This window comes from Fulmarus glacialis, unplaced genomic scaffold (assembly GCF_000690835.1).
Source record: "Fulmarus glacialis isolate BGI_N327 unplaced genomic scaffold, ASM69083v1 scaffold42987, whole genome shotgun sequence".
Taxonomy (NCBI): domain Eukaryota; kingdom Metazoa; phylum Chordata; class Aves; order Procellariiformes; family Procellariidae; genus Fulmarus; species Fulmarus glacialis.
Genome location: NW_009224641.1, coordinates 1 through 25434, shown reverse-complemented (window position 1 = coordinate 25434; position 25434 = coordinate 1). Strand labels below are relative to the sequence as shown.

Sequence of the window (25434 nt, the reverse complement as noted above, 5' to 3'; positions counted from 1 at the left end):
TCTTTCCTACAGAGAGAAAAAGAAAGAATTGGAACGTGAAGAGTTGTGGAGAAAGCTAGAGGAGTTAAAGCTTAAGAAGGCTATGGCAGAAAAGCAGAACAGCACTCACAATGTGCTAAATGCACACAATGCAAGTGCCAAATAAAAGAAATGACCACCTCTACTCGGCAGACATACTTTTTTGTACCCTTTTGAAATATATAAGGATTTGCAAAAGAAACCTCATCAGTATAATAGAAAGAGCCAATTTTTTTCTCTGGCAAATGTAAAGATTTGAATTTAAATACAGCAGTTAAGTGATGTCATTACCACAGCATATTGTAAATTTGTCTAATTATTGATATACTGTCACTTCCAATGTTTCATAGAACTGAATTATCATCCTTAATGAGTGAAATAATTACGGGAGTGGTGAGAATTATGACTTGAATTTTTGATTGTGTTGCACATAGGTGGTATAGTTTGCTATGTACATTTTTTTCCTTGTTTTATATGTGCTTTTCACATCGCTGCATACTTTGGTTAAGATTATAGAAAAGGCTTCTAGTTGTGCTGTATTTTCTGAAATAAAACCAAGGTACGTTATCAGTAGCTTGAGATAATTCAGTATGTGCCCCTTCCAGCACTGAAAGGAACTCAGATACGGTGCTGTCCATGAATTCCTGATTGGATTCAGATTTAGATTTATATAGTGCTCACATTAGAATGAGGCAAAGCAGGGAGAGAAAGCCAGCTTGAGCAGGTTGGGGTGGTCCACGTGTCTGACCTACCACTTGGTGAGTGCCTCTACCCCGTTATTCCTGCCTCTTGGTCCTGGGCTACTTAGAGATTTCCTCCTGCTACAGCTGAGGATGGAGCTTCCTCTAGAGAGCCCATCAATGATGCTCCTCATCAGCCCACGGACTCCCTGCGGAGTAGTGCAGGTCTCCTAGAGACGATCTTGACGTTTCTGCATTAGTGTTAGCATCTCATAGACTGAAGAATGAGACCAAAATTGGGATTACCTTTTTTTAGTAAAGAGGGAAGGCTGTCACTAAATAGTTCCTTGTTTTATTTAAAGAAAATGCAGTCTGTTTCTTAAAGGTGGGAAGTTGACAATAGAAGTCTTGTCTGTTTACTTGATCAAGTATTTTTCACATCTTTTATCAGAGTACCATTCCAATCTCTTAAATTGCAGTTGTGTGGAAAACTTTTGTAATGAAAGATCTTTGGGGAATTGAGCAGCATTCAATAAAGTCTTTATGTTTGTATTTAGTGCTGTATATCACATCTTTGTGTTTATAAAGACCAGGAGAACTAGAATGGTTTTTACAAACAACCTTTTAACTGCATGTGTGTCTGAATAACCTGTGGCTTTTCACCAAGTGGCAAAAGTGTTGGAGGTGCAGGCCGCTGGGGTTTTGTTTTTGTGAGTAGGGTGGAAGGCTTTGTTCTGCTCTCCTCAGCACAGAGCAGGTGGTGGTCAGAACAGCTGAGGCAGGTGTCCTGGGCTTGTTTCACCTATTGCTTGGCTGGTTTACTGACTTTATTCAAGCAGTTTCCAGGGGAAAAAAGGTCTCTACTACACTGTTGGAGTTGACTTTATTACACTTTTATTGTTACCTCATTTTTTGTCTCTAAGTAGTTGTGTTTCACAGAGGAAACAGGAATAACGCTGCCTGAAGTGGCTTATACTTCCAACAGCTCCGTCTGATCAAAACCAATTAGTTGCTGCTCTTTAGATGTCAGTTTTATATAAAAAGACTAGCTAATCAGCTGACCAAAGTAGACTCTGCCATGGTAAGTGGCGGCCCAAAATTTGGGGGGAAGAAAATCCTTTACTTTTCATGGTGCTTTTTGAAGTCCTGAAACCAGATGTTAAACACTGTGGGGCCTGCAAGGGTGCACTTTGCCAGCTCAAGGAGGGAGATGACAGTCACGCAGACACAGTTTACCTCAGTTTAGTACTTTAGTGCCTTTTTTCCATAGAAGAATAAAATCCCCAATTTGAGATATAAAATATTTTCAGCTGTCCTACAGTCTAAATGTCCTATACAGACATTGGGGAATCTAACACTTACCTTGCAGTGGTACAAAGAACAATTACTGGTGTTATGAGTTGTTCAAAAATTTACTGTAGCTGTAGCTATAAGAGGCCATTTCAAACAAATTGTGCAACACTTGCTATTAGAATCACTCCTATAAATAGGTATATAAAAGAAAGGTTTCTTGGCTGGCACCAGCTGGCCTGCTCTAGTAACAACATTTCCTTATCAAACAACAGCTCTTGATAGCTGAGATGTAGTGACTGAAGTTTACTACTATGGGAATTTATTTTAAAAATGAAGTACATTAAATAATGCAGAAATACAGAAATACTGTATTTAACCACACCTCCTACTTACCCCAGAGGTGGGGCTAAGTTGTCTTCCAGCTTACCTTCTCTGACCTCATTTGCAAAAAAAGAACAAAAAAAAATGCAGTAGGGTACATCAGCACCCGATCAAATTGTTGTTTCTAAATATTTTTGTAAAATCCAAGAAATAGCTGCTGTAATGTCATTTGTTAAAGGGAACACTTGGGTGTTTCTTTGACAGCGAGGAGTTAAGAAAGCTGTTGTCTCTGTCTTACCTGTACAACAGGCCCTCAGCTGTCTTTTTGGGAAAGCGAAGGGCTATAAGCTGACCAGGGAAGTCAGTGGAATGCTTTTCTACCAGTGTAGGCTGTTATGTAGCAAAATCAACAGGGTTTTTCTTGATAAGTGTGGAGTTTTTATTCCCACCCCCCCCATTTCCCTCCTCCCCCCCGAGTTTCTGTCCCATTCCCCAACACACCAGCACCTAGGGCTGAAGCAGCTCTCAAACAGTTTGCTTTAACAGCGCAGCATTTGGTCTTTGCTATTCCTCCCTCCCCTCTAGCGTAACTTCCTTCACTTGCCATGCACTAGGCTAACCTGCCTCACCGAGGCTGTGCAGCATTGGCCCTGTGGACCATCACTGGAAGGCACTGAACAAAAACCGTTGACTGACCACCACCTATTCTAGCATCCAAATGTGGTTTTTTTCCTCCAGAAGAGCGTGATCAAGTTAGCTCAGACTATACCATTCACATTATGAACCACTTGAAGCACCAACGCAGGACCTGGGGAAGAGGTGAGAGGGGTCACTGCAAGTGACTGGTAGGCTGTAGCCCCAGCTGTCTGGACACAGGAAAACCTGTGTGCTGCCTACAGCCAGAGCTGCTCTTTTGTTTTTCTTATCACAGTGAATTGTTGCTCCCTTGTTTACGGCTGTGTTTGGTCAATGCAGTGCCTTGATTTGCTCTGGAAATCAGCTGAAAGTAGTAAGTTTTGTTCCAAAATGCTTCCTTAGAAGGCAAAAAAAAGAATGATGGGGGTACTTTTGATATGCTTACTACTATATTAATACTCTGTTAGTAGAGGATGGAAGAAGCTCCTTTCCTTGCAACAAAGCCTTCAGAGCACACACACGGTGCGCTGCTGCCCTGTAGGCTCCTCAAGTCTGAGTTAGGCATCTAGACTAGTAAGAGACTTATAAGGAAGAAAACGAGTACACCACCACAGCACAGTTTGTTAGCACGCATTCTCTATATAATAGAGAATCATATTTAAATGCCGGGCTGATGAAAGACTATTTTTCACTTCCTTAGCAAAGACTGGGGGAAGGAGGGAAGAGCAACAGCCAAGACAGGCTTTGAAATCCATCATCAGCTCAGATGCCCAGGTATTTTGTTGTTTGAGTTTACTTTGAATTGGACTGATCAGGAACAGATTCTTGTTTCTCACCTGTAATACTCCTGCCTGGACTACCTCCTGTAAAGCTCCAGCTGAATCTGAGAGCAGGTAGTTTCAAAGAATGTACACAATATCTTATTTGAAGTATTTTTTAATATTAAAGTCACTATACTTTAAATCAAAAATGACACATAAGAGAATTCCAGTGTATTTTGTTTTAACACATACTTTGGAGAGGGGAGGCCAGACTGTTTTGCTGAGTGCTTACCTTCCACTAAACACAGTCACAGAAGTAACTGCGTTACGGTAGCAGAGGCAGGTCATTGCTCATGCAGAAGCTAAATGGTCTCCTGTTCTGAGAAGCATTCAAACACCGTCCATTTTTTTAGAACTTAACCGCTACAGTGTTGACTTTCTGAACATTAGTGAAATTTCTCCTTTCTCCCTGGTCCCCCCATACATTGAGATAAGCTTGTTAAATTTGGAATAGCAAAGCATGAGTTTGTTAGACCTGTCCTAGAGTTAGCTCCTTTCTGAAGTTCAAAGGCCAGTTCACTAGGCTGTTCTTCCAGCCATCGTTCTTCCAGAAGAAAACATACCTGTTTTGCATCTTTAATTGCTGTATTGCTGATTGAAGTTTATTCCAGTTATTTTCTGTCCCTTCTGCTATGAATAGTTAAAAGGCAGTCTTAGTCTCAGTTTATGTGGTTCCTTACTTGACGACTCCTCTTCAGATGTCTCTTTCGGATTTTGATCATCCACTTAACACTTAACTTAGCAAAGTCTGCTGCCTTAAACAGAGCCAAGAAGATACCACAAAGAAGAGCAATCATGTTCCAGGGATTTGCTGTGATAATCTGAAAGAGATTAAAAAATATTATTCCCCTCATCTGACTCAGCATATATTATACCTATTCAATAACAAACATTTTTCAAACTGAAGTGTTTTGCAGCATACTCCTTCACGCTGCAAAGGTGGCCTGTAGTGCCTTCTCCATACATCTGCCTCACACCATGGTTTTCTGATTCCTTCCATCAGGAAGAAAACACACTGTAGTAGTTGCTGAATTCCTTTTAGACTATTTCAGGATATGGAATTGTTTAAAACTTTAGAGATACAATTAAATTGCTAACTTTATAGATAAAATTTACTATATTATTTAAAGATTTACAAAAATAAGCAGTCACATTGAAGAAGATCTTCCAGAAGACAAAGCTAAAAGCAGCAATTACTGGAAAGCTTTACCAAGACAGCACTGTAATGCTAAACCAGCTTTTGACAGCAGCAACTCTTTCTGCAGACCTACAGCAAGTATTTTATATTTCTATTTTTAACTACATTTGGTTCAAGAGTAAAGTTTATTTATGGTTTGCAATTCTCCTCGCACCTCTAGGCACAAGGATGACTTCTAGGATCCCAGATGAAGCAAGCAGAGCTAGGATTAGGCAGCAATAAAGTAGCACGCAGCTTTGGGACTCGCCATGGAGTATGCAACTCTGGCGGTCAGCATGCGCATAGCATCACTAGGTCACCACCAGAGCCAGAAGGTCTTAAACAGGCTTTCCGTAGCTGTTAATCCTCCTAAAAGCAGCAGCGCTGGCTGCCAGTGCTTGTGAACTATGGCCTCTTCAGCAAGAGGAAACAAGCACCCCCAATCCACTGGATCAAGGGCAGCTTTCAGCTCGAAGACAGCAGAGGTGTGAACCCCATCTGGCAGAGAGGAGCGAGAGGTGCCGGGAATAGGACTGGGCTCTTGAGGCTGAGGAGGTGCCTGCACTGAGGAGGGTGCCCAGCCCCAGCACAGACATGACAGCAGAAGTGCGAACGGCCAATGACCCAATCCTGCCTCACACAGTCTGCATTTGCACTCTGGTTTTGGGCAAGAAAACAAGAACTCCATGGATTTTGCTTGTGATGGACTTTGGTTGTCAGGTAGGGCCGTTTTAAATGCAAAATTTTAAACAGATTGTCTTTGCACACTTTGCCATTCTATGTTTTTCTGGGGAGGACAAATGTATCTGACCTTCTCCCCTAGAACACCAGAAAAACAAGATCTAGCTCACATGCTTAAAAGCGCATGTACCCACAGCACGCACCTGCGTGCCTTTTAAGCACTCCAGTGACCGATGGTAGTCTTGTCTGGCACATCATAACCTCTGGCTGCAGAATATTGAGCTAAATTTTAAAGTGCATTTTGTGCACTTGAATGCAATAGCAAATTCTATTCAAATAAGGGGTAAAAAATACACTAGTTATTTATTCTTATTATTCTGATTTAAGCCTAGATTTCTGACTTGTCAATTAATAAAAAAAGTCATTAAATCCGTTTACCCCAGCACACTTATTTAAGCAAAAAGTTCAGAAACTACACTTGCTAGAGGACGGGACAGGTCCTTTTTCTTAGCTACGTGTACCTCTAGCTGCAAACAGAATGCTGAGCGTCACCAAGCCAACAAAAGGCATCAGTTCGTCTTGACCTCCACAGAACATGCGTTACTGGATGTAAGAAAGAGCCTAGACTGAAATTTCAGAAGTAACCTCACTCTTCCTCTGAATTTCTCCTTGGAGTAAGGTAACAGAGGCACGCACCCACACACACACAAACCATGAGCATGTACAGTCAGACAGCGATTCAAAAAGGGACTAGCATTACTTACATCTTGAACAGTCTGTATAAAAGGATCTTTCCATTCAAATACCACAAAAAACAGCTGGTCACTTCTTGGTTTAGTTCTCTGGTCAATATAGTTAACCACGCTAGTCTAGAGAGAGGGGAAAAAAAAAACCCATGCAGGTTACTTTCTTCAGTGGTGTAATGAGTCTTCTGTGCAACAGAAGAAAAGGCTTGCAAGAAGGTGAAAATAGCAGACTGTTTAGGGACTTCCAATTCAGCTGTCCTCTACCTGGAACAACAGGCTCCCAAATTATGGGAAGGGCAGTTTCCTCCAATATTTCATGTTCATATTCTTTTCCTATTTCTCACTTAGTAAAACACTGCAATACCATTTTTACACTGGTAGCCAGAACCTTTATTTTATTATATAGTTTTTCCCTTTCAAGGGGGGAAATTTCATTTACAAAATTCATTTACTGGAGTAATACAGCATTTTGAAAGTTCTCATGAATGAATGCTAAATTACTTTTATTTACTAGAGAACTACACGATGGTGGCAGGAAAACTTTTTTTGAAAAATCAGTTGTAGAATATACTAGATGATGCCAGCAAGTGCAGAATGAAAAATGGAAGGGAAAGAAGCCTAGATGTTAACAATTAAAACCATACTTCCCAGTACTGCCCATTAACTAGGTTACCATTTGAAACTAGCACTGATCAGCAGAGAGCTTTAGCACAACTCCACAGAGCTGGGATAACCAGGGTACAGTTTAGGATACCAGATCAATGTTACAGCCACATGAAACCATAGTCTTAAGAACCACAATCAGGAAAGTATTAAGACATCAGGCCTCCGAAAAACATTTATCTTGTCTTGTAACACACCCCCCAGCCCAGAGGGGAACTACGCGGGGAGCTACATAGAGTTTGTACACAGGCAACACCGCCACAGTTTGCACTAACCTCCAATACAAACTGCTCAAGAGCCAGGCAGTTACCTAACAGGCAAGCACACTGGGGTTACAGCTGAACAAACGACGGAAGGACTGCTCCCGTCTCCAACCCTCAAAGGAGTATTTACACCTTGCTGGGTGCACAAGGGAGTACTGCTGCTCTTCCTACATTAGTTTAATACTGTACTGGAAGCAATGAATCCAGCAGTACTATAACTTCATTTCAGGATTGTGACAGGAGCTATAGATATGAAAACAGTGACTCATCAGACATTGTATGAGGGATGACCTACTGCAAAAGTCTCCCCTCTACCACGGCTTAGTTTCTTTACAAATACTTCAAGATTTCTATCGGTCTTCTCCACACGCCCTGCCCTGACCAGACTTTAGGCTGCAAACACTTAGAAGCAGAAGCTAGAACACTCTATGTGTCCATTCAGAGCATATAGGAGCTTCACCACCGCATGTTTTCTGGTCAAACACCTTTGCCGCAGACTTACCTTACGCTTCTACAGCTCATTTAATTATTGCAGTGCACCATCCACCCCAACTACACTCATTCAAGAAAACTGCACACCAGGAAACAAACAGTACCCAAAGCTAAATGAAGGCAATGGGAAAGGAAGAAAAGACAACATAATGATTACTGGGCTAGTTAGCAGACTAACTGACTGTGCTATTTGACCTAATATTTGTATCCATCTTTCTGGTATGCTGTCTCCCAGTTTTAGATTTGAAAGGCTAATGGACTTTCTTATGCAATTTGAGCAGACGTACTGTCAAACAAAGCAAGTGCAATTTATGTCTGAGCTATTCAACTTCTACTGTAACATTAATAGGGATCTGAAACCCAAACTTCACATTTGTACCAATGCCTACTTCCTAGTTTTTATTAAAAAAAAAAAAACAACACACCCCACAAAACAAAAAAAAACCCAACACAGCATTCACCTACCCAGATGATCAGAGAGTCCATAACTGCTGGACTAAATGGATGTTTATGGTCACAAAAAGCTCAGCTTTTTCTGAATTTGAGTCAGCCTTTTGTTTTCACTTTGCGACACGTTAGACTTGGGCACACAAAGAAGGACTTTCAAAAATCCTACACGAGGTAAGTACCAAATGACAAGTGATACAGAACTGTAGGCAATGGAGGACAGACAGACAAACAACTGCTGTTAGCGCTTACATGGCAGCAGCTGACTGATGCATCCTTTCCTCTTCTCCAACCTAAGGCATTAGTTTGGATCTTCAATGACTTTGGGCTTTATCTCCTGTCCTCCTCCAGTGGAGCAGGAGGGTACCCATCTCAGTCACAGCTCTGCTCTTCCCTTAAGGCTTTGCCACATAAGGCCCTAACTGTGAGAATTAAAGATAGAAGAACTGAAGATTCTGCTTCATTTTAATCTCCACAAAGTACTCTTTCCAAGCGTACCATAGACTAAGAGACAGCGTTGTCTCTGAAACACATACTCTCTGAAAAGGACTGCTCTTAAAATTCTCATTTCTCATCACCAGTGAGACTTTCTCCCCAACCAACACTGGGAGCAAGATAACAAACTCAAAATGCAATTAGTCTCCTGTCCATTAGTATGAACAGAACAGGAATGAAAGTCAAACTCATTTCATCTCTAGCTAAGTTTGCATCTTCCACCTGCATATTTTCTAGTTTTAAATGATGCAAGAAGTTAAGTTACTCCATGTTTCTAAGTATACTCAACAGATAAAAATCCCAAACCCAAACAAAAAGCAGACATGAGAATGCTACAAAGGATACAAGCCTTATGTTTACCCCTTCATCGTAACATCAGCCCTTGTGGTAACCTAAACAATACCTCTTTCCAATACTAGCTATTATTTAGACAATTCCTTTGGCAATGGTTCCCCACCTTAAACTAAAGGTAGCTGTGTTAATATTTCTACGTCAGTCTCTTCGGACCCTTGACTGAGACTACAGCTATCACTTCACATTCAAGGCCTGGATTTTCTGGTCTCCCCATTAGGAGATGTTTTCCTGAGATGTGTCACTAGGCCATACCAGCAGCCGTGCACATCAAGACATTTACGCTTTTACAGAACCTCTCCATGTTAAGACAGAATGCAAGTAACTGTACAGCCAAAACTGCTCCGTGGCAAGTGGCGTAATGGATGCAATGAAACAAAAAACAAGCTCCTGATGTTTCACTTAGTTAACCAACCAACCCACCCATCCTTCTTCCAACTCACTGCTATTTGCCCCAAGAACTGGTTCTGTTGGCCAGTTATCATTAAAACCGTAGCAGTAACTAGTTCCTAATAAAGAGATTCCCAAAAAACTCTTCCTGAGGATTTTTTAATTTCATTTTATTTTTTTACCTCTTGTTTGAATTCAACAGTCTCACTACCATCTTCTTCTTTTGTTTTCACCAAGGACATCTTGACCCAAGTTCGAAAGCCTCCGGAAAACTTCCAGCTGGAGTATGAACTTTCACAGTCCTTCATGAATTCTGCTTTTTCTGGACTAAAGGAAAAAGACCATTACTTTACTGATGGAAGGAACAGCCTAGAGGCAGGGCAGGCTGCTTCACCCCATTTCTGGGATGCAAATAAATTGGTTGCAATGCAGACATACTCAAAATGCTTTGAAATTTACATTTAGTGTATTCCTATTATTTTAGGAACACTATACCTTTGGTGTAAGGCTCCCATCTGCCATAACATGGCTGTTTTCCCAATATGCAATCAGAGATATTTGTAGCCCCAGAACAGCAGCATTGCTTTGTGTCTTTTTTTTTTTAATACTGGGACCATAAGCCATTTTAAGGCTTCCAATACTCCTCACGCCGCAAGTGGTAAAGAGCCAGCTCTAAGGCATATCTGGTCTCCATCCTGTCTCTACCAATTGCACAGGACAGTGTATTAACCACGCTATTTACTTGGAGCTCTTCAGTACTGTGATTTTATCCACTTTCATGTCATCTCTATGAAATAAGCCTGGCCCTGCAGCTGCTTTTTCAACAAGGTTTCATTTGAGATGAAGGGGTAAACCACCGTGATGAGCCATGAATCATTAAAGCCCAGACTGCTGATTTTTACTAAAGAAAGATTTCAGGTTGCAGAGATATGTCAGGGTATGCTGGTCCTTGGGACAAGGGAAAGGGAGAGGGGTTTGACTCAGATTAAATCTATCTTCCTAGGTAAAAGGAAAGAGTATTCTTTGCTCATATGGCAAAGGGTGTGCATGGCTAGGTCTATTTGGAGATTAAGATATTTTGGTCTTTCAAAGAAAGATGCAAAGAAGTGCGGAAGAAAACCAGAGCTGAAGAAGCAAGCTCTCGTCCCAAAGAACAGACCAATCAGCAAGATTTGTCCTGTACCAGCACTGGGTAGATGTGCACTTTTCCTGTCTTTTTCCTTAGTTTTCAGAACTGGGGCTCCTTCCTGCAAACCAAGATGTCTTGTCTACAAGGCAGCAAGAGCACAGACTAGTAAAAAGAGTGTCATACTGATGGCTACTCTGTACTACACTGCCTGCTCAGGCTTAATAGATGAATATGCACATGTTCATAGGAAGGCAAAACCTAGCAAAGCGGTTGCTCTCAAGTCAGGGCTTCAGGTGATGGGCTCAAACACAGAACTCCATTGTGCGTACAAACAGAAAGGGAAAGCGTTTCTGGAAAGAAAAACTACTGCACTTTGCTACCCATCAAGACAGATGATATTCAAGAGTGTTTTAGCAGGTTAGGAGTATCTTTATGGATTTGTGACATTAGCTGCTTGTTTAGTGATCCCAAGAGGATGGCAGTGCACCTCTCTAACCCTCACAAGGAAGACATGAGCGAAGCATCAGAACAAAGCCCACTGCCTGGCTGCTCCTCACCATACAAACCAATGACACAGGGAGACCTAATCTGATAATGATTTCTTCCCCCTTTGGGAAGTGGGTACAGCAGCAGCTGATGGGACAGTGCGGAAGAGCACGGTGCTTTGCCACTCAGGGGAACATACATAATTAGCACTCTGCCAGCCAGTCATATGCCTAATGCATGACTAAATACAACATCCTAGAAAAGCTTTCCAAACCAACATGGAAAATTGAGGCAGGAAGTTATGACACAGAGCTGAACATTACAGCCACAACTTACATGGAAAGCAGACAGCAGTAGTATACTTTGACTTCAACAGTAATTGTAGGCTTGAAAAATAAAGATTAATAATATCTTAGGAGAAGCTGTGGAAAAGTGCCTTCTCAGATCATGTGCCCATAATCCAGACCACTGTCACAGAGTCAGGCAAAAAAAAAAAAAAAGCGGGGGGCAAGCAGAGAGGCACAAGCTTTGCACAAATGATAGCAGAGGGCAAATAACGCAGCTTAAAAACCACACACAACTAAGTGAACACAAGACAGGCAAGGGATTTTAATCTGAAGAAGAATTCTCCAGGCAGACAGTTTCTTTTAATTCCCTCTTCAACCCAAAGACAGACAACTTGCAAAAGCTGCACATTATTTTATTTTCTTTTTTCTGTTCAGTAAGTTCTTCCACCTATTACATTGTCCTTTAGATGTATGGTAAGATTCCTGGAATACTTTGCACCAGGATCTCCCAAGATATTAATGGTACCTCAAGACCACGCAAAAATTCCTAAAGCACAGCACAGAAAGAGAAGTGCAAGAGGCCACTGTCTCCCTCAGGTGAACTACAAAGCCCTGGTCCCCCCCTCAGCCAGTGCTCTCTGGTAACTCCTGACAGTTCAAATGACTAGCAGGGAGCCCACTGCCCTAGCACAGACTGATCAACGTCAGACCGCGAGAGGCTGTATTTGTCCCAACTGTGGGAGTTGCTAATCTAATTTTGGACTCGGCTCTAGCTCTGCAGCGGATCCTTCTAACACCGATCTCTACAGACCAACCCACAAGAGCCAAAGGCAGCTTAGGATGTCCCACCAACAGATTCCAACGCAACAGCAAGAGCCAAAACCACAGATGGGTCAAACCCAATTTGTGTTTATTGCTTTTGCTTTTCCCTAGACTGGGAAACTCTCTGTCAGCCATGGGATCTAATAAAGGGTCAGATGGTGTGGTACCAAAAGTCTTGCCCCTTCTACATTATAATCTATTTCTCTGCACGCAGCAATCCAGACCAGAGATGTGAACATGGAGCTCTGTTTAGACCCTTAAATAATCTCTGACCTGTTCAGACTGGTATTCATCATCTCACATGACCGTAAGTTATTTTACATGCTACGCTAACAATAGTTTGGCAGTAATATGTTCAGAGGATTTTCTTCTTAAACCCATGTATTATACTAATGACAGTTCAGGAAAGGAACTTGTATTTTTAGCTACACTTTTTTAGTAATTTGCAAGGGTTTCATTATTTCCTTCCCTCCAATTAATATGGTACAGACAGCAGCTGCCACTGTCTTAAAAAAAAAAAAAAAAAAAAAAGAAGAAAGAAGAAGAAAAAAGCCAGTGGCAGTATCCCTCCAACTCACAGGCCAACAACAGCACACAGTTCAGCAGTATTCTCCGAAGGCCAGAACAAAACCAGCAAGCAGTGCCAGTTTCATGTAGTCTGTCGATCCAATTTTAATAGAAGAGCTGCAGAGAATAAAACCCTTGACAGAAACAACTGGACCTAGCTCGAGTCCTCACCACTTGCTATGCCTCAAAAAACCCTTAAAGACACAAGTCTCTAGATGCCATTTTTATTATTGCTCATGGCTGACGCTTGCAGCAGCCGTCACCGATATGATTACTGCTACTTAAAGCAAAAGTGAGCTGCGCATAATACTGTCTACACAGAAACAGTGGTATAGATACAGCAGGACTCTTCTCACCAATTTCAAGGGGTTTTGGATTGTGATTTAAGGTGATGGAATACCCTACACATATATTTTACAGCAGTCTGCCTGCCCAGCCCAACCTAAGCTGTTTGCAGCCATGGCAAAAAACTGTACAGATAATTATGATATCTCACGGGTTTTAGCATGTATCTCAGCATCTTTGATAACACTTTACATGAATTGCTGGACACAGTGCTAATAATATGCTCTCATAACCAGTAAGTGAGACACTTTGTCAGGGACAGTAGTTAACAGCGGTCAGTAATTGAAGTTTTTAGAGGCCGTATGGAAGGACACACAACAGTTTCTACAGATATCTTAGTCCAGACTTCCCATCAACTAAATTTAGCATCCGCTAATGAACCAGAAATCATTTTTATTTTCTCTTCTGCTGGAAGTTGGACAGAATGAGTACATTCCACGTATGCATGCAGTTTCACATGCACTTCATAGTCAGGAGAAAACGTAAACTTTCAACCTGTCCTGAGCCTGTCCAGTTCATGCCCCGGGACGCCAGGACAGCAATACGCAATCCTGAGCAAGACAAGCCATATAATTTGTACAAGCTTTGGAGGATGCTATAAAAGAGACACTCCTGGCCTCTTCCGCACAACTGGTTTTCTTACTGTATTTCACCTAGACATGTAGATCATTTACTACTAAGTTTAATGGCATATACCTTTGCCAATTTTACTGTTATCTGGGTTAGTTCAAAACCAGTTTTAACTTGCATTCCTACTACCTGCTGCAAACAGGCACAAAGGATGCATCCTCAAACAGACACCACCATTTCCAACCTTTTCACTTTGCTCCAAACGTAACTCAGGCTCAGCCTTCACTCTCCCAGCTTCAGTTCTGGTGTCTTCCAACACCGAGACAAGGCAGCTTCTCTAGGAACAAAGCAACACTTCCCCATCTCTTTAGGGATCCATTCTACCATGTAACTGGTTTGACCTGGCAAACCTGGAGGCAGGAGGTTGCGATCTAGGTTTCTCCCAGGCAGCTTACAGATGATTCTTACTGATTCACCTACACTGACACAAATACAGCCTTAAAGCTAGGACCTTTGCAATACTGCTTATTGCTGCTTTGCACATCTAACTTCCCTTTGCACAACATGTGGCACAAGCGTTTGGGACAGCAGCATGCAGACTTGCAGCTTGCTTGCAGAAATTCTGCCAACTTAAGTAGGACATGCGTGTTTTAACTTGGGAAGAAACAGCTCTTTAAAATGGCTTATCTGCAAATTGATACAATGAGCACAGAAATGTGGCTTCCAAGACTTGAGTATGCATAGACTAACTTGTGTCTTGGTAAGTTGGCTCATTCTGCAAAGAGCCAGGAACCAGATGCAACACAACTGTGCCTCCTGCTCTGTTTCACAGGGAGTGGTCTCAGTGCTTGTATCTTGAAGTACAAAACAGCCGTGCACCTTGCTGGAATCGGTTCCACCGCACATACCGCTAACTGTGGCACAAGCCACAAAAACTGAGAAAAAACAATACAGAAGGAACAAGGTAGCACCTTCTACATCACTACTCTTAACTGGTATTTTCTCACCCTAAAATATCAATGCTTAAAATACCTGGAACATTAGCATTTTATGAGGTGTTTTAGTACAGTTACAGAAACTATTTAATGACTTAAGATCTCTCCTTCACTGATGCAGAAATGCTTTGTAAAAAGCAAATTCAGATAATTGGTCTTTGGCCACTCAGAGATACTGTGACCAAACACTTCCAGTCTTTGCTCCATATGAAAAGCACCAGTATGATCATGTCCAAGCCTCCAAGAATGCTTTGTTACGATAAAATCTGTTATTTCTCTTCCCCTCCCTCACCCCTCACCTAATTTTGTTCTGCATATGACCTTTATCCCCTGTCTCTTTTTCACTCAGCATTTGACTATTACCAAATTAAGGCTTTCTATTAGGTCTCACTGTGACTAATATCTCTTGTCTAGCTTTTAATCTGGATGACAGAGAGAAGATCAGAACTTGAATTTAAATTGAAGCAAAAATTAAACAGTTAAGTATGGAATTTATTCTCATAAGGTGGGAAAAAGGGTGGGGCTTTCAAGAAAGTTCAAGACAGGATTAATTCCACTCCTGTTAAAATTAGAAGAAGGTTGATCAGTCACTCCAATGGCACCAATGTGAAACCAATACAAAGCAATTTTGAAAACCCCGTCTATGAAATTACATCATTCTGTAGAATCTTACATAAAGCTAGTAATACAAAGAAATATAGTTAATCTTTCAACGAAATCACAACAAATCAATCTAGGGATCTGATCTTTACAGTAATTGCTTTTTAAGGAAAAAAAAAAAAAAAAAAGAGACAGAAACATTAGTGTTCTCAGTGCACTTCCTGAGCACACTGCCCAGGACAGCACACTTCCTTATCATCCACAGCAGCAGACAGCAGTGAGCCAGCACAAACTTCAAACTTGTAGAAAGTGCAGCAACAAATGGCTGAAGCATAGCTGAAGGGCGGTTTTTGTCACTGAAAAAGTCCTCAATCCATTTTCTAAAAAGTAAGATTAGTAACCTAAGACATGAAAGATCACCAATGTAACGCAAACATTAAAAAAAAAAAAAAAAAAAAAAAAGAGAGAGAGAGAATATAAAAGCCTGTCTGATTTTTACCAAAAAAAGCCCTGCTTTCACTAGTACTGTTGTAGCAAGTTCAATGCAGTTACAGGCCCATCCCTTTACATACCTGTTGATGAACTCTTGGAAAGAAGAAAACAGAAGGTAGTCAATGGCACTAAAATCTTGGTCTGTTCCATTTAAATGAAACTGCAAAAACACCAGTTCCTTTTTCTTCACATCACGAGGGCCTTGAACAACCAAAGCATACTTCTGTAAGCAAACAGAGAGAAGGTGAGAGTAGCAAAGGAATCCTCATTTCCTGTTCATGAATTTGCCATCTGCCACTAATACTCTATAGGAATCTAATACACACCGAGATTTTCTTGGCCGCTACTAAGTGTATGTCTACTAAAATATCTAATGAGAATGCTAATTGAATCCCTCCTTTCAGTTTAAAAATCAAGCCTTTACATCAAGATTTAGTGGGTTTTTTAAGAAATCTGCTTTAGTTCTATCATAGTCCTTTGGGTTCATGTGGAATTACTAGTCAAGGCCCTGCAACCTGCATTCTCCAGAAAGACAATCAAAACTGTCTAGGAACTTTCAGCACTTGACATGAAACAAGTTAATGTAGAGTCTGATGTGGAGAACATCAGGCTTCTCCTTGAGAAAGAGGAACAGTTTCACAGCCCCCAGCACCTAAAGCAAGCTGCTGAAAGGGGAAAAAAAAACCCAACAAAAGATGCTAGCAGGCAGAATACAACTTAAAGTAGTGCAGGCATTGTATCAACAGCAAACTGCTGCTTGCAAAAGGACTCAGCCAATTTGAACAGGACTCTACACAGTTCAGAGGTCTCTGCCTCAGTGCCTCTCCATTCCACTGCAGGACTAGAGCCTACTGGATCAGCGAGCTTCTAAATGAATCTACCACACAGCATAAAATGCAGGTTCCTAGTTTGTTAAAACATGCAAAAAGAGCATATTAGTGGCAGAAATCAAATTAGACGTGCACCCAGAATATTACTTTCAAATATACTAAGGAGCTGCTTCCCAGAAAGAAATGGTGACTAGACAAAAGGCAAAACATGAAGAGGAAAAAAGCTGACCAAACAGGTACCCAGACTGTTTGTTTGTTCACGTCTAGTTTCCTTGAAAACAATCTCAGCAATCGCTTTGGATACAAATGACTGTATTTAATACTTTTTTTTTTGAACATTTATTTATAGAGAAGCTAGATTCCCTGCATTTCTAAGGGCAATTTAAGACAGACTATCACTCAATGTTCCCATCTTATTAGCTCACAGCATTTCAGTATAATGAAACGCTTGGTGCCCAGTTAAGATTTTTCCAAGTGTAATAAAAATAGTATGTAATTCCCAGAAAACACACAAAAAGAGATAAGCTATCCTGCTTTAATGGAATAACTGCTACTGCTTCAAATCAAAGCTAGATTTACTATATCATGGAGTACGCTTGCCAGTTCATTTAGGAGAGGAATGAAGTGAAAGTTTCATTGTGAAAAATGACTTATTTTGTCCCATTGAGGTTTTCATGCTGCACACACCCACATGACAGCTCATCATCCATAACACATATACACACTGGAACAGGGTCTTTTACATTTCTGAAAACAAAAGGACAGATGGCTTGAAAAAAACTAGAAGCAAGGATTTTTTGTAGCACTAAGTAAATATTTTTACTTTCAAATACCATTACGAGCAGAAAACCCCCACTGAATAAGCTTTGTTCTATTATATTATTATTACCATAGTTTGATTAGTAAAAGGATCTGTGTAGTTGATTCTCTGAGTGGTGCATTCAATGTCTCCTGGCTGACCTGGATTTATCAGAGGTGGAATGTGATCGTAGTAATGATGCTTGCAGCTAAGCAGCTGAGCCTTGCCTGGGTAAAAGGCAATACCTGTTTTGGGAGAAAAAACATTGAAGAGAGCTGATTTCATTCCTAAGTACATAGATTTTCATTCTGGGATTTAATCCCACAGGATGCTGAGCTATCATCAAGATCCAGCAAAACAATCAAATTAAACCACATGCTCCAGCATTTTTCTGGAGCAAGACAATAGCGCCAGCATTGAAAAAAATCAGGGTTCATGTTCTGTTACGATGATTCAAGGTTCACAGAAGCTACTACGTTTCCCTAGTCTTCCCACAAGCCAGCAGCTAATACATCAGTCCCTCTGGCCGCAAATGAAATGAACGTGTAACCTAAGTTAGGAGACTACTGAAGTCAAATGGGACATGTAGCGCTTCAGCATGTACATGTTTTCAGATATTATCATTTAACATGTCAAATTTTAATTGGAAATAATGTATGTACTATACATGACAGATCAAAGATCACTGGCTGATCTAATAAAAGTGAAAAGATGCTCTTCAGAACATCTAGCATCTTCTGTTCCCTGAAGACAATGTCACAATAAAAATCAAAGCCATCAGACAAATACTAACTGTTACCATCCCTTATTACTTATATCACTAGGTAGGCAGGCTACTACTTCACCTGTATGGAAATTCATATATACCATAGATACCAACAGCATGCATTAAAAAAAAACCTCAGTCACCTCAGTTGTAGAAGGCTAGCAAAATAAAAGGCCCAAAACCCAAAATCCTGTTATGCCACATCCAGTATTGGAAACAAGCTTGCTTGAAGATAATCTAGACCAACTATGAAAAAAAGTATGATTTATTAGATATGATTAACTCACACAATTGAGATGACCTGTCTGCCAAAATGTGAGCCATCAAAGCAGTCAGCACATATCAATCAAAATGCTTTATCCCTTTCTTCAGTGCTCCATGCTTGCAACTTGCCATTTCATCACTTTAATGGAGCAATGAAGTAAAGGGCTGCATTAATTTAGGTTCTTTGATCTGGCAGGGATCCCCGCCAATGCTTTTGGATTTATATGTATGTTGCTCTGCTTCTTTAAATGACCTTTTCTTCCTGTTGCTGTATGAAAAGCTCACGTGAAAAAAAAATAAGGGGGAAAGCCTGCTCTTACAGTCAGATCCATACGGTCCCAACGCAAGGACCTACTTACAGAGCTGAGCCTAACTGACCATACAGAAAAACAACTACAGGAATATGGCAACAACTTGAAACACTCACCTTTCAGCCACAATTACTGGAGTGGTAATTTGTAAAATGTGGTAACACTTCAAACAAAAGTGTTATTTTTAAATTAGAAACTGACCTATGACTGTTTGAGTTGCATTTGCTACCGCAACTCTATTTATGAATGGTTATAAATGGATAATTTAAAAAAATAATGATAGAACTCACTATTCAAAAATGCTTCTGTGGCGTAATCCCTCCTGCAAACTGCAACACAGTTTTTGGATGCCACACTGCATTTTTATGCCAACATTGTTCCCTGCAGTCACATCACGTTTTCATTGCCTACTGATGTAATACCAAGTTGTAAACAATGCAGAACAGAAGCAGAAAGTGGCACTGTGGTTATTTTGTGGTTGGTTTGAGAAATTCACCTTCTTTACTGTCAACAGCATCTCACGGTCCAGTGCAGCACTGAGGTCCCACGTGCTGCCCTGTTTGAACGATACAGTTTTGGGAATATTTCCACAAGGAATTATCTTCTTTCCCTGTAAGACGAGTCGTTCTAGAGTCTGCAAACACTTCCCATCTACCAAATGTTGCATGATGCTCCGCAGCTACTGTCATTCATGTTATTGGCATGAAAACCCCCAAAATGTCCCCAAAATTGTCCTCCCATATTAACATTTCCATGCAAAGTTAACACAACATAAATTAGAAAAGAGGAAGTGAAAGACCTGAGTCAAAGCATTATATGCACTCTGGGCCCTGTAGTATCAACACCAAAAACGTAAAACGATCCAAGATAATTGTGAACAACAACTTAATCCATTTTGTTTGTTACCAGTCTTACCAGGTGCATCGTACAAGGACACTTCCTTGTAAGAGACAGACATCACTGGGTGCTTGAGCTTCTCCCTGAAGTCGCTGATGGTTTGGTAGACAAGGAACACAGCTACAGCCATGAGCAGCAGATAAATAAACAGGAGAATTACTGAAAAAACATTCTTTAGGCAGGTCTTGCTGAAACGCAAAGAAGGGGCAGTGGTACCCAGTTCGCTACCTGGAACCAAACAGAATATGGATTAAGACTTTAAAATACAGATATTTGGGCTGAATTTATGTAGTGTTCGTTCAAAGATCAATCCCTTGAGAGGAAAGTAAGCCTCCAACTCAGTTTGATTTAAAAAACCCACAACTATTGCTTTTGGTGATGGTTTTGATCATCAGTCAGACAGATGCTTCCTTCTCCAAAGAGGCCAAAGATTGTGCCTTTGTGCCTCTTTTTCACATGTTGAATTTGGAACTCTGCTTAAGGACACGGCAGGCAAGAAACAAGGTTTATTTTCAAGAAGGACAACTCAGAAACAAAGTTCAAAGTTCATACGAAAAAAGTCTGTTGATGGTCAATCTTTCCTCCTGGAAAAAAACAACTCCTTTCCCCCTTCCCACTCTGAAGTGGTTCTTACACACTCAGCATATGCATCAGCGGAGAGATTTAACATTCTAATGCTCTTACACAGCTATCCACATTGCATCTCCACCATGGTATGAGTCACTAGATATTTGTTACCTTCCCATTTTTGGACTCTAGTTCCTAACTCCTTGTGCATACTACATAAAGTTTCACAAAAGGATTCTTCCAATTACAGGTAGAAAAAAGACCAACCCAATTCTCTCACAGTCTCCTTGCCTTCAAAACTTATTCTCTGAAGATCTTCACACTTGCCTCACTTGTACACAGACACTGCCTTCCCCATACTCCTTGCATTCGCCATTTCTTTTGGCAATACTTTTAAGGAAAAAGTTCATGTACTCTTCAGTTACACGTCATGTTTTGATTGTGAGCGATATGCAGCTGAACACGCAAAAGGAGCATTAAAACCCAACATACAAAAGCAGATAAGTAGGCATATTTTACGCTGACTTTTCTGTGTGGTGCAATCTAATGAGTCAGGCCCTCTCAGGCCATGCCACACTCTGCCCTTCAACTGTAATAGCACGGTTTGGTGTTTGTTCCTTACCACAGCAAACACTAACCTTTTAGTAAATCCTATTGAACACATAACCTCTTACAAAAGTCCACGGTCACACACGTGTTCCCAAGTTCGTTGCCAGGAGACGGCAGCCAAGGAAATTAGGACATTAATATGCATAAAATTGCACTATTGAAACAAGTATGTCTTGAACAGCTGCAAAGCATTTAGGGGATACTCATTTCAGGTTGGCTTACCTTAATGCCTACATCTGAGCTGCAATAAGCTCATTTAACACTGCCCCGCATCCTCCAAAAGCAGGTCCAAACAGTCTAACTAAAATCTGTTTAAAAGCACATCTGTTCAGTATTGCACCTTGCTCATGTAAATCTGGCACAGACTTTGCTTGCAATCCACTGCCATCATGACACCGCAACTCAGGTAAGATACAATATAAAGGAAGATACATACTAAGCTACCTCAGAACCAGATGTGCTGAATCTTTTTTGATTGAGCACAGTTCATGACAAAGAAATGTTCTCATCTCAATCCTCAGAAAAACTCCTTGGCTCTCCATCAGCACTTATTCCACAAAATAAGTAATTTAGTGTTTTGTTTGCTTTCAGAAGTGCAATAAAAAAAAAAAACCCAACCAAACCCACCCACAGAAACAGCTTATCAGGCACTTAAAATTGGTAATTTCTGGGTCAATAGTTCTCACCTGGTAAAATAACAGAGCTGGCATCTTCATGAACTTCCATCTCTCCTTCCCTCTCATCTGTTGGGTTTTCAGATACTCGCTCCACATCTTCACTCAGCTGTGTAGTTAAAACAGTGGTTCAATTTCCAAACATGCTCTCAACTTGCAATTGCTGGAATTTCTATGGTACAAATAAAAGAGGCTCCAACTAACCAAACACACAAAAACATGCCCCCAGTCCAAGAGCACCCAATATCTGTTCCACTTGTTCACAAGACAAGAGCCACATTTATATAGACCTACAGCTAAAAATTAAGTGACTTGCATGCTGCAAAAAGAGAAAGACAGCACATTAAATTTAACCTACTTCTACCCTGCTACTTCAAAATAACATCACCTTTTCTTTCAAGATCAAAGTAATTGTTTCCCTGGCAGCTTCACTTTAAACCCCCAATTAGGGCAATGCCTTCTGAAATAAGCAGGAACTTCGATCTGTCACTCAAGAACATATTTTTAGGCATAAACAAACCACAGCACATACCAGCAAACAGGGCATTAGCACTTCTTAATAAAGTGGTGCATAAAAAGCAAGTTGCATTTTGACAGGTGTTAGGGTAAGTAACTCAAATGCAGTCTCAGCCACACAGGTAGGTGGGTCATTACAAGACAACAGTCAAACATCCCTACATTTCTGGTACTTATTTGAGTTCACTGTACATATTATTATATATTAGTGGTTATGCAACTAATTAGTCTTCTAGTGTTTCTAAAACAGCAACAGAGACCAGATGTTTTCTTGTTTTGCTATTCAGAGCTCTGGGCCCAAACTGCCAAGACTCTTCCATCAAAGTCAGAAGCTTGTCACGTCAAATAGGCATCACAAGAGATCATGAAGCATTAGACTTCTTTTTTTAATACACACACACACACACACACACACACATATATATATATATATAAAAAAAAAAAGTGTCTCCTGTGTGTTTTCCACATTTCTTTCATGGCTGGGAACAACATACAAATTACAGCAAGGCAAACCAGGGCATCAGCTTACAGCATATCATGTGTTGCACAGTAACTGTCCAAGCTAATCACTCAGCATCACCTCATTAGGTAAGGGAGATTAGCTTTGTTCCTGTTTCAAGGAAAATGGGTGCACAGTTAAAGCAGCAGATATACTGAATGCTGTTAAACTTTACACCCCCAACTTACTCAACAGTAACGTGCATGTATCCATATGGAAGTGCTTTTCTTTCACCCAATGTTAATTCAGTATTGAAATGATCATCATTATACCATTAACAGATCATTATTTGCACTTATTAGGAAAGAGTCCACTCATTTTACATCTTCAAAGTCTGACGTAAAATCTCCCTCACCTCCTGCCGTATTTCTGTATTTGTTTCCACCATGCAAAGCAAGTTGAAAGCAGTTACCCAGTTGTTTTTAAATGCTCTGCACATAAATAAAGCATGATTTCCCATGGTGTGAGGCATGGAGTGAACAGGTAACCAATAAGCTAAACTCAGCTCATTTGCAGGAGACTTCCCAGGGTCCAATCAAAGATTTTTTTTTTCAATTATCTTCATAAAATAAGGGAATACTAAGACGCTGTTCCTTTTTGTAGAACGACATCAGTTCTATTTGTTTACCTGACCCAAAATAAGCTATTCTGACACAGGAAGAGTGTTCACTGAACCTCTTGTACTGGTTAAGCTAAATCAGCTAAGAAGCCACTTCAAATTATACTCATGCAAATTCCTTATACCAGAGCTGATTCAAAAAGTTTAATGTAAGTTACAAAGTCACTGCAGTTTCTCAGTTGACTCCCAGAACCTCTCTGGTTCAGCCATGGTTCGCCAGGAACAGGTACCTTATTGACTGAGGTTATGCAGAAGGTAAGCGAATTCTATTCCTGGTAGCAAGAAGATCCCAACACAAGTTTAAACATGAACACAATATGCAACATTTCTTATCCTCTCATGAGGACCTACAGTGACTCTTCAACACGTAGGAGAACAGAAAAACTCAGAAAATTTAACCTTTCAGCATTCCTTAGAAACAAAAAAAACAAACAATGTGTGACTATGTTTTATTATCTCTGCTCACATGGCAGACATAGTGTCTGTCATATGCTTTTCACACATAAAACCAGTGAAGGACAGCTAGTCAAAAGCAGGAGTGCTAACATTGCCTCAGGTGCAATGAGTAGGTTGAGCTGATGTGTAAGACCCTTTAAAAACCAACTGATTTCACTGCGAATCCCAAACACCTGTCTTCACATGAGGTGAAGTTGCATAAACCCTCTGAGGCCACCAAAAGCCTAGCGCTGTTCATGGCTCTGCCACCACGTTCTGAGCATACAGCATGCAGCACAGTGACTCTACAAGGCACAGCAGCACAGACCTACAAACCCAACAACTCACAGATGTGTTAAGCGACAGTCTTCTAACAACTGGGAAGCCAGCACAGCATTACTGCATGACAGCTGATTCTAGTTTCTCCACATTTGACAGAATCCCCAAATCAAGGCAACTGGCAACAGTGAACCTGGCATATGCCAGCGGTGTTCACCCTCACAGGCCAGCTCTTCCTACAACTTATTTGGTGAAGCATGATGCTAATGCAGAGGAACATAAACTTGCAGGGCAGTTAAGCTTGTAATGGGATGCAGAGATAGGAGAGGATGTCAAGAGCAGGAAGGGCACGAAACAGACCTTTGTTCAGCATTCCTCTGGGCTCTGCATGTGCAGCCGAGTGAGAAACAACTGCAGGAGCCTGCTCATGACCCGGCAGTTCCTTTTCAGTCCTGCACACCAAAAGGCACCAGACAAAGAGAAGCTCATAAAAGGCAATTCCAGACATTTCAGCATCCCTGGTAGGGGCAAGGAGCATCACAGACTGTCCCAGGTGCCGGAGAAGGGATGGAAATGCAGCCACTGCACTTACACACCATCTAGACTTGCGCCACGGAGTTTGGGACAATCCCAAACATACAGAGCGGTGTCAGTGGTGGCTGACACACAAGGCGGAAATGTAACGTGCGTAATCCAGTCCATACTTCAGGCATCAATGCAACTTCATTAACTCTCTCAAGTACCTCCCCTAAATACAAGCTCTTACACAAGTTAATTTCATCCTGATAATCATGGGATAAAACCTTCCTACTGGATAAAACCCTCTTAAATAAAAGGAGAACTTGACCATGAAGGCCTTTTGCTGGTCCACTGATTCATCACCTTCCAACACCTTCTAGCTTGGCACGAAAACCAGAAGCTGAGACTAAACAGGCAGTACTAAACTAAATTATAATGTATTAAAACAGAGCCCCAAACTACCCATCACATGCAGAGGAAGGCAAACACCTGCATTCCTTTTGCCTGCAAGATGCAAACAGAAGTGACCTGCTGCAAGGCTCCACCGCTGCTGAACTTGCCACAAATAGCTTGTATCTCTAGTATGAGAGATAGGAACGAGCAAGGAATTCCGGTTGCTGGAGCCTGTACATTGATATGCAAACAGGGCGCTGCCTGGGGCTCTTGGCAGGATGATAATGCGGCCTTCGGTTTCGCATGTGAGAGCTCTGGTACCAAATTCGCTTCTCACGCCCGGCAGACCATCTCCTTGTTACGAAAGCCCCGGTGACAGAGCTCACCGGCCAGCGGTACCTAACTCATACAACTAAAAGTACTGCTGCCGATTATTTTAACCACTTTTAAAGGTAAAACATGAAACGAAGCACACCCAAGACAGCCCTTTCTTTCCGGCGAGTGCAGACGCAACCTGCCATCCCAGCTACCCGGCAACAAGGAGGGCTAGGGGCAGCACCCAGCGGCTGAAGGCACACAGCCTGACGGCGACACCCGCGCTTGAGTAGATGCAGACGGGCCAGAAGGGGCAAGCTAAGCTGCGGAGGGCTCCGTGCGGCAGGCGACCCGCTTCGCCAGAGCTCTCCGCCC

General features: G+C 41.3%; 2 protein-coding genes across 2 annotated transcripts in view; one reads left to right on the top strand and one right to left on the bottom strand.

Annotated features, from left to right (window-relative positions):
* PPP2R5A (protein phosphatase 2, regulatory subunit B', alpha) overlaps positions 1-231 on the top strand; it is a 44791-nt gene extending 44560 nt beyond the window's left edge. Inside the window, exon 13 of the mRNA XM_009582198.1 lies at positions 13-231. Within this exon, the coding sequence (XP_009580493.1) occupies positions 13-145 (133 nt within the window). The 3' untranslated portion in view covers positions 146-231. The remainder of the gene's footprint in view (positions 1-12) is intronic.
* A 3921-nt stretch (positions 232-4152) lies between these two features.
* Positions 4153-21593, bottom strand: TMEM206 (transmembrane protein 206). The gene is made up of 7 exons (XM_009582197.1): positions 21497-21593; positions 19653-19862; positions 17487-17641; positions 15848-15990; positions 9657-9801; positions 6392-6496; positions 4153-4590 (listed from the first exon to the last, which is right to left on the bottom strand). Exons 1-7 carry the CDS (start codon positions 21534-21536, stop codon positions 4429-4431), a joined length of 960 nt encoding a protein of 319 aa, XP_009580492.1. The 5' UTR covers positions 21537-21593; the 3' UTR covers positions 4153-4428.
* Positions 21594-25434: the final 3841 nt, after the last annotated feature.

Coding starts and splice junctions, on each gene's coding strand:
- TMEM206 (XM_009582197.1), bottom strand. CDS start 21,536: ATGGAAGTTCATGAAGATGCCAGCTCTGTTATTTTACCAG. Junction 15,991..17,486: donor CTTTTACTAATCAAACTATG/GTAATAATAATA, acceptor GTTTGCTTACAG/AAGTATGCTTTGGTTGTTCA. Junction 6,497..9,656: donor CTGTTGAATTCAAACAAGAG/GTAAAAAAATAA, acceptor CCCTCTCTCTAG/ACTAGCGTGGTTAACTATAT.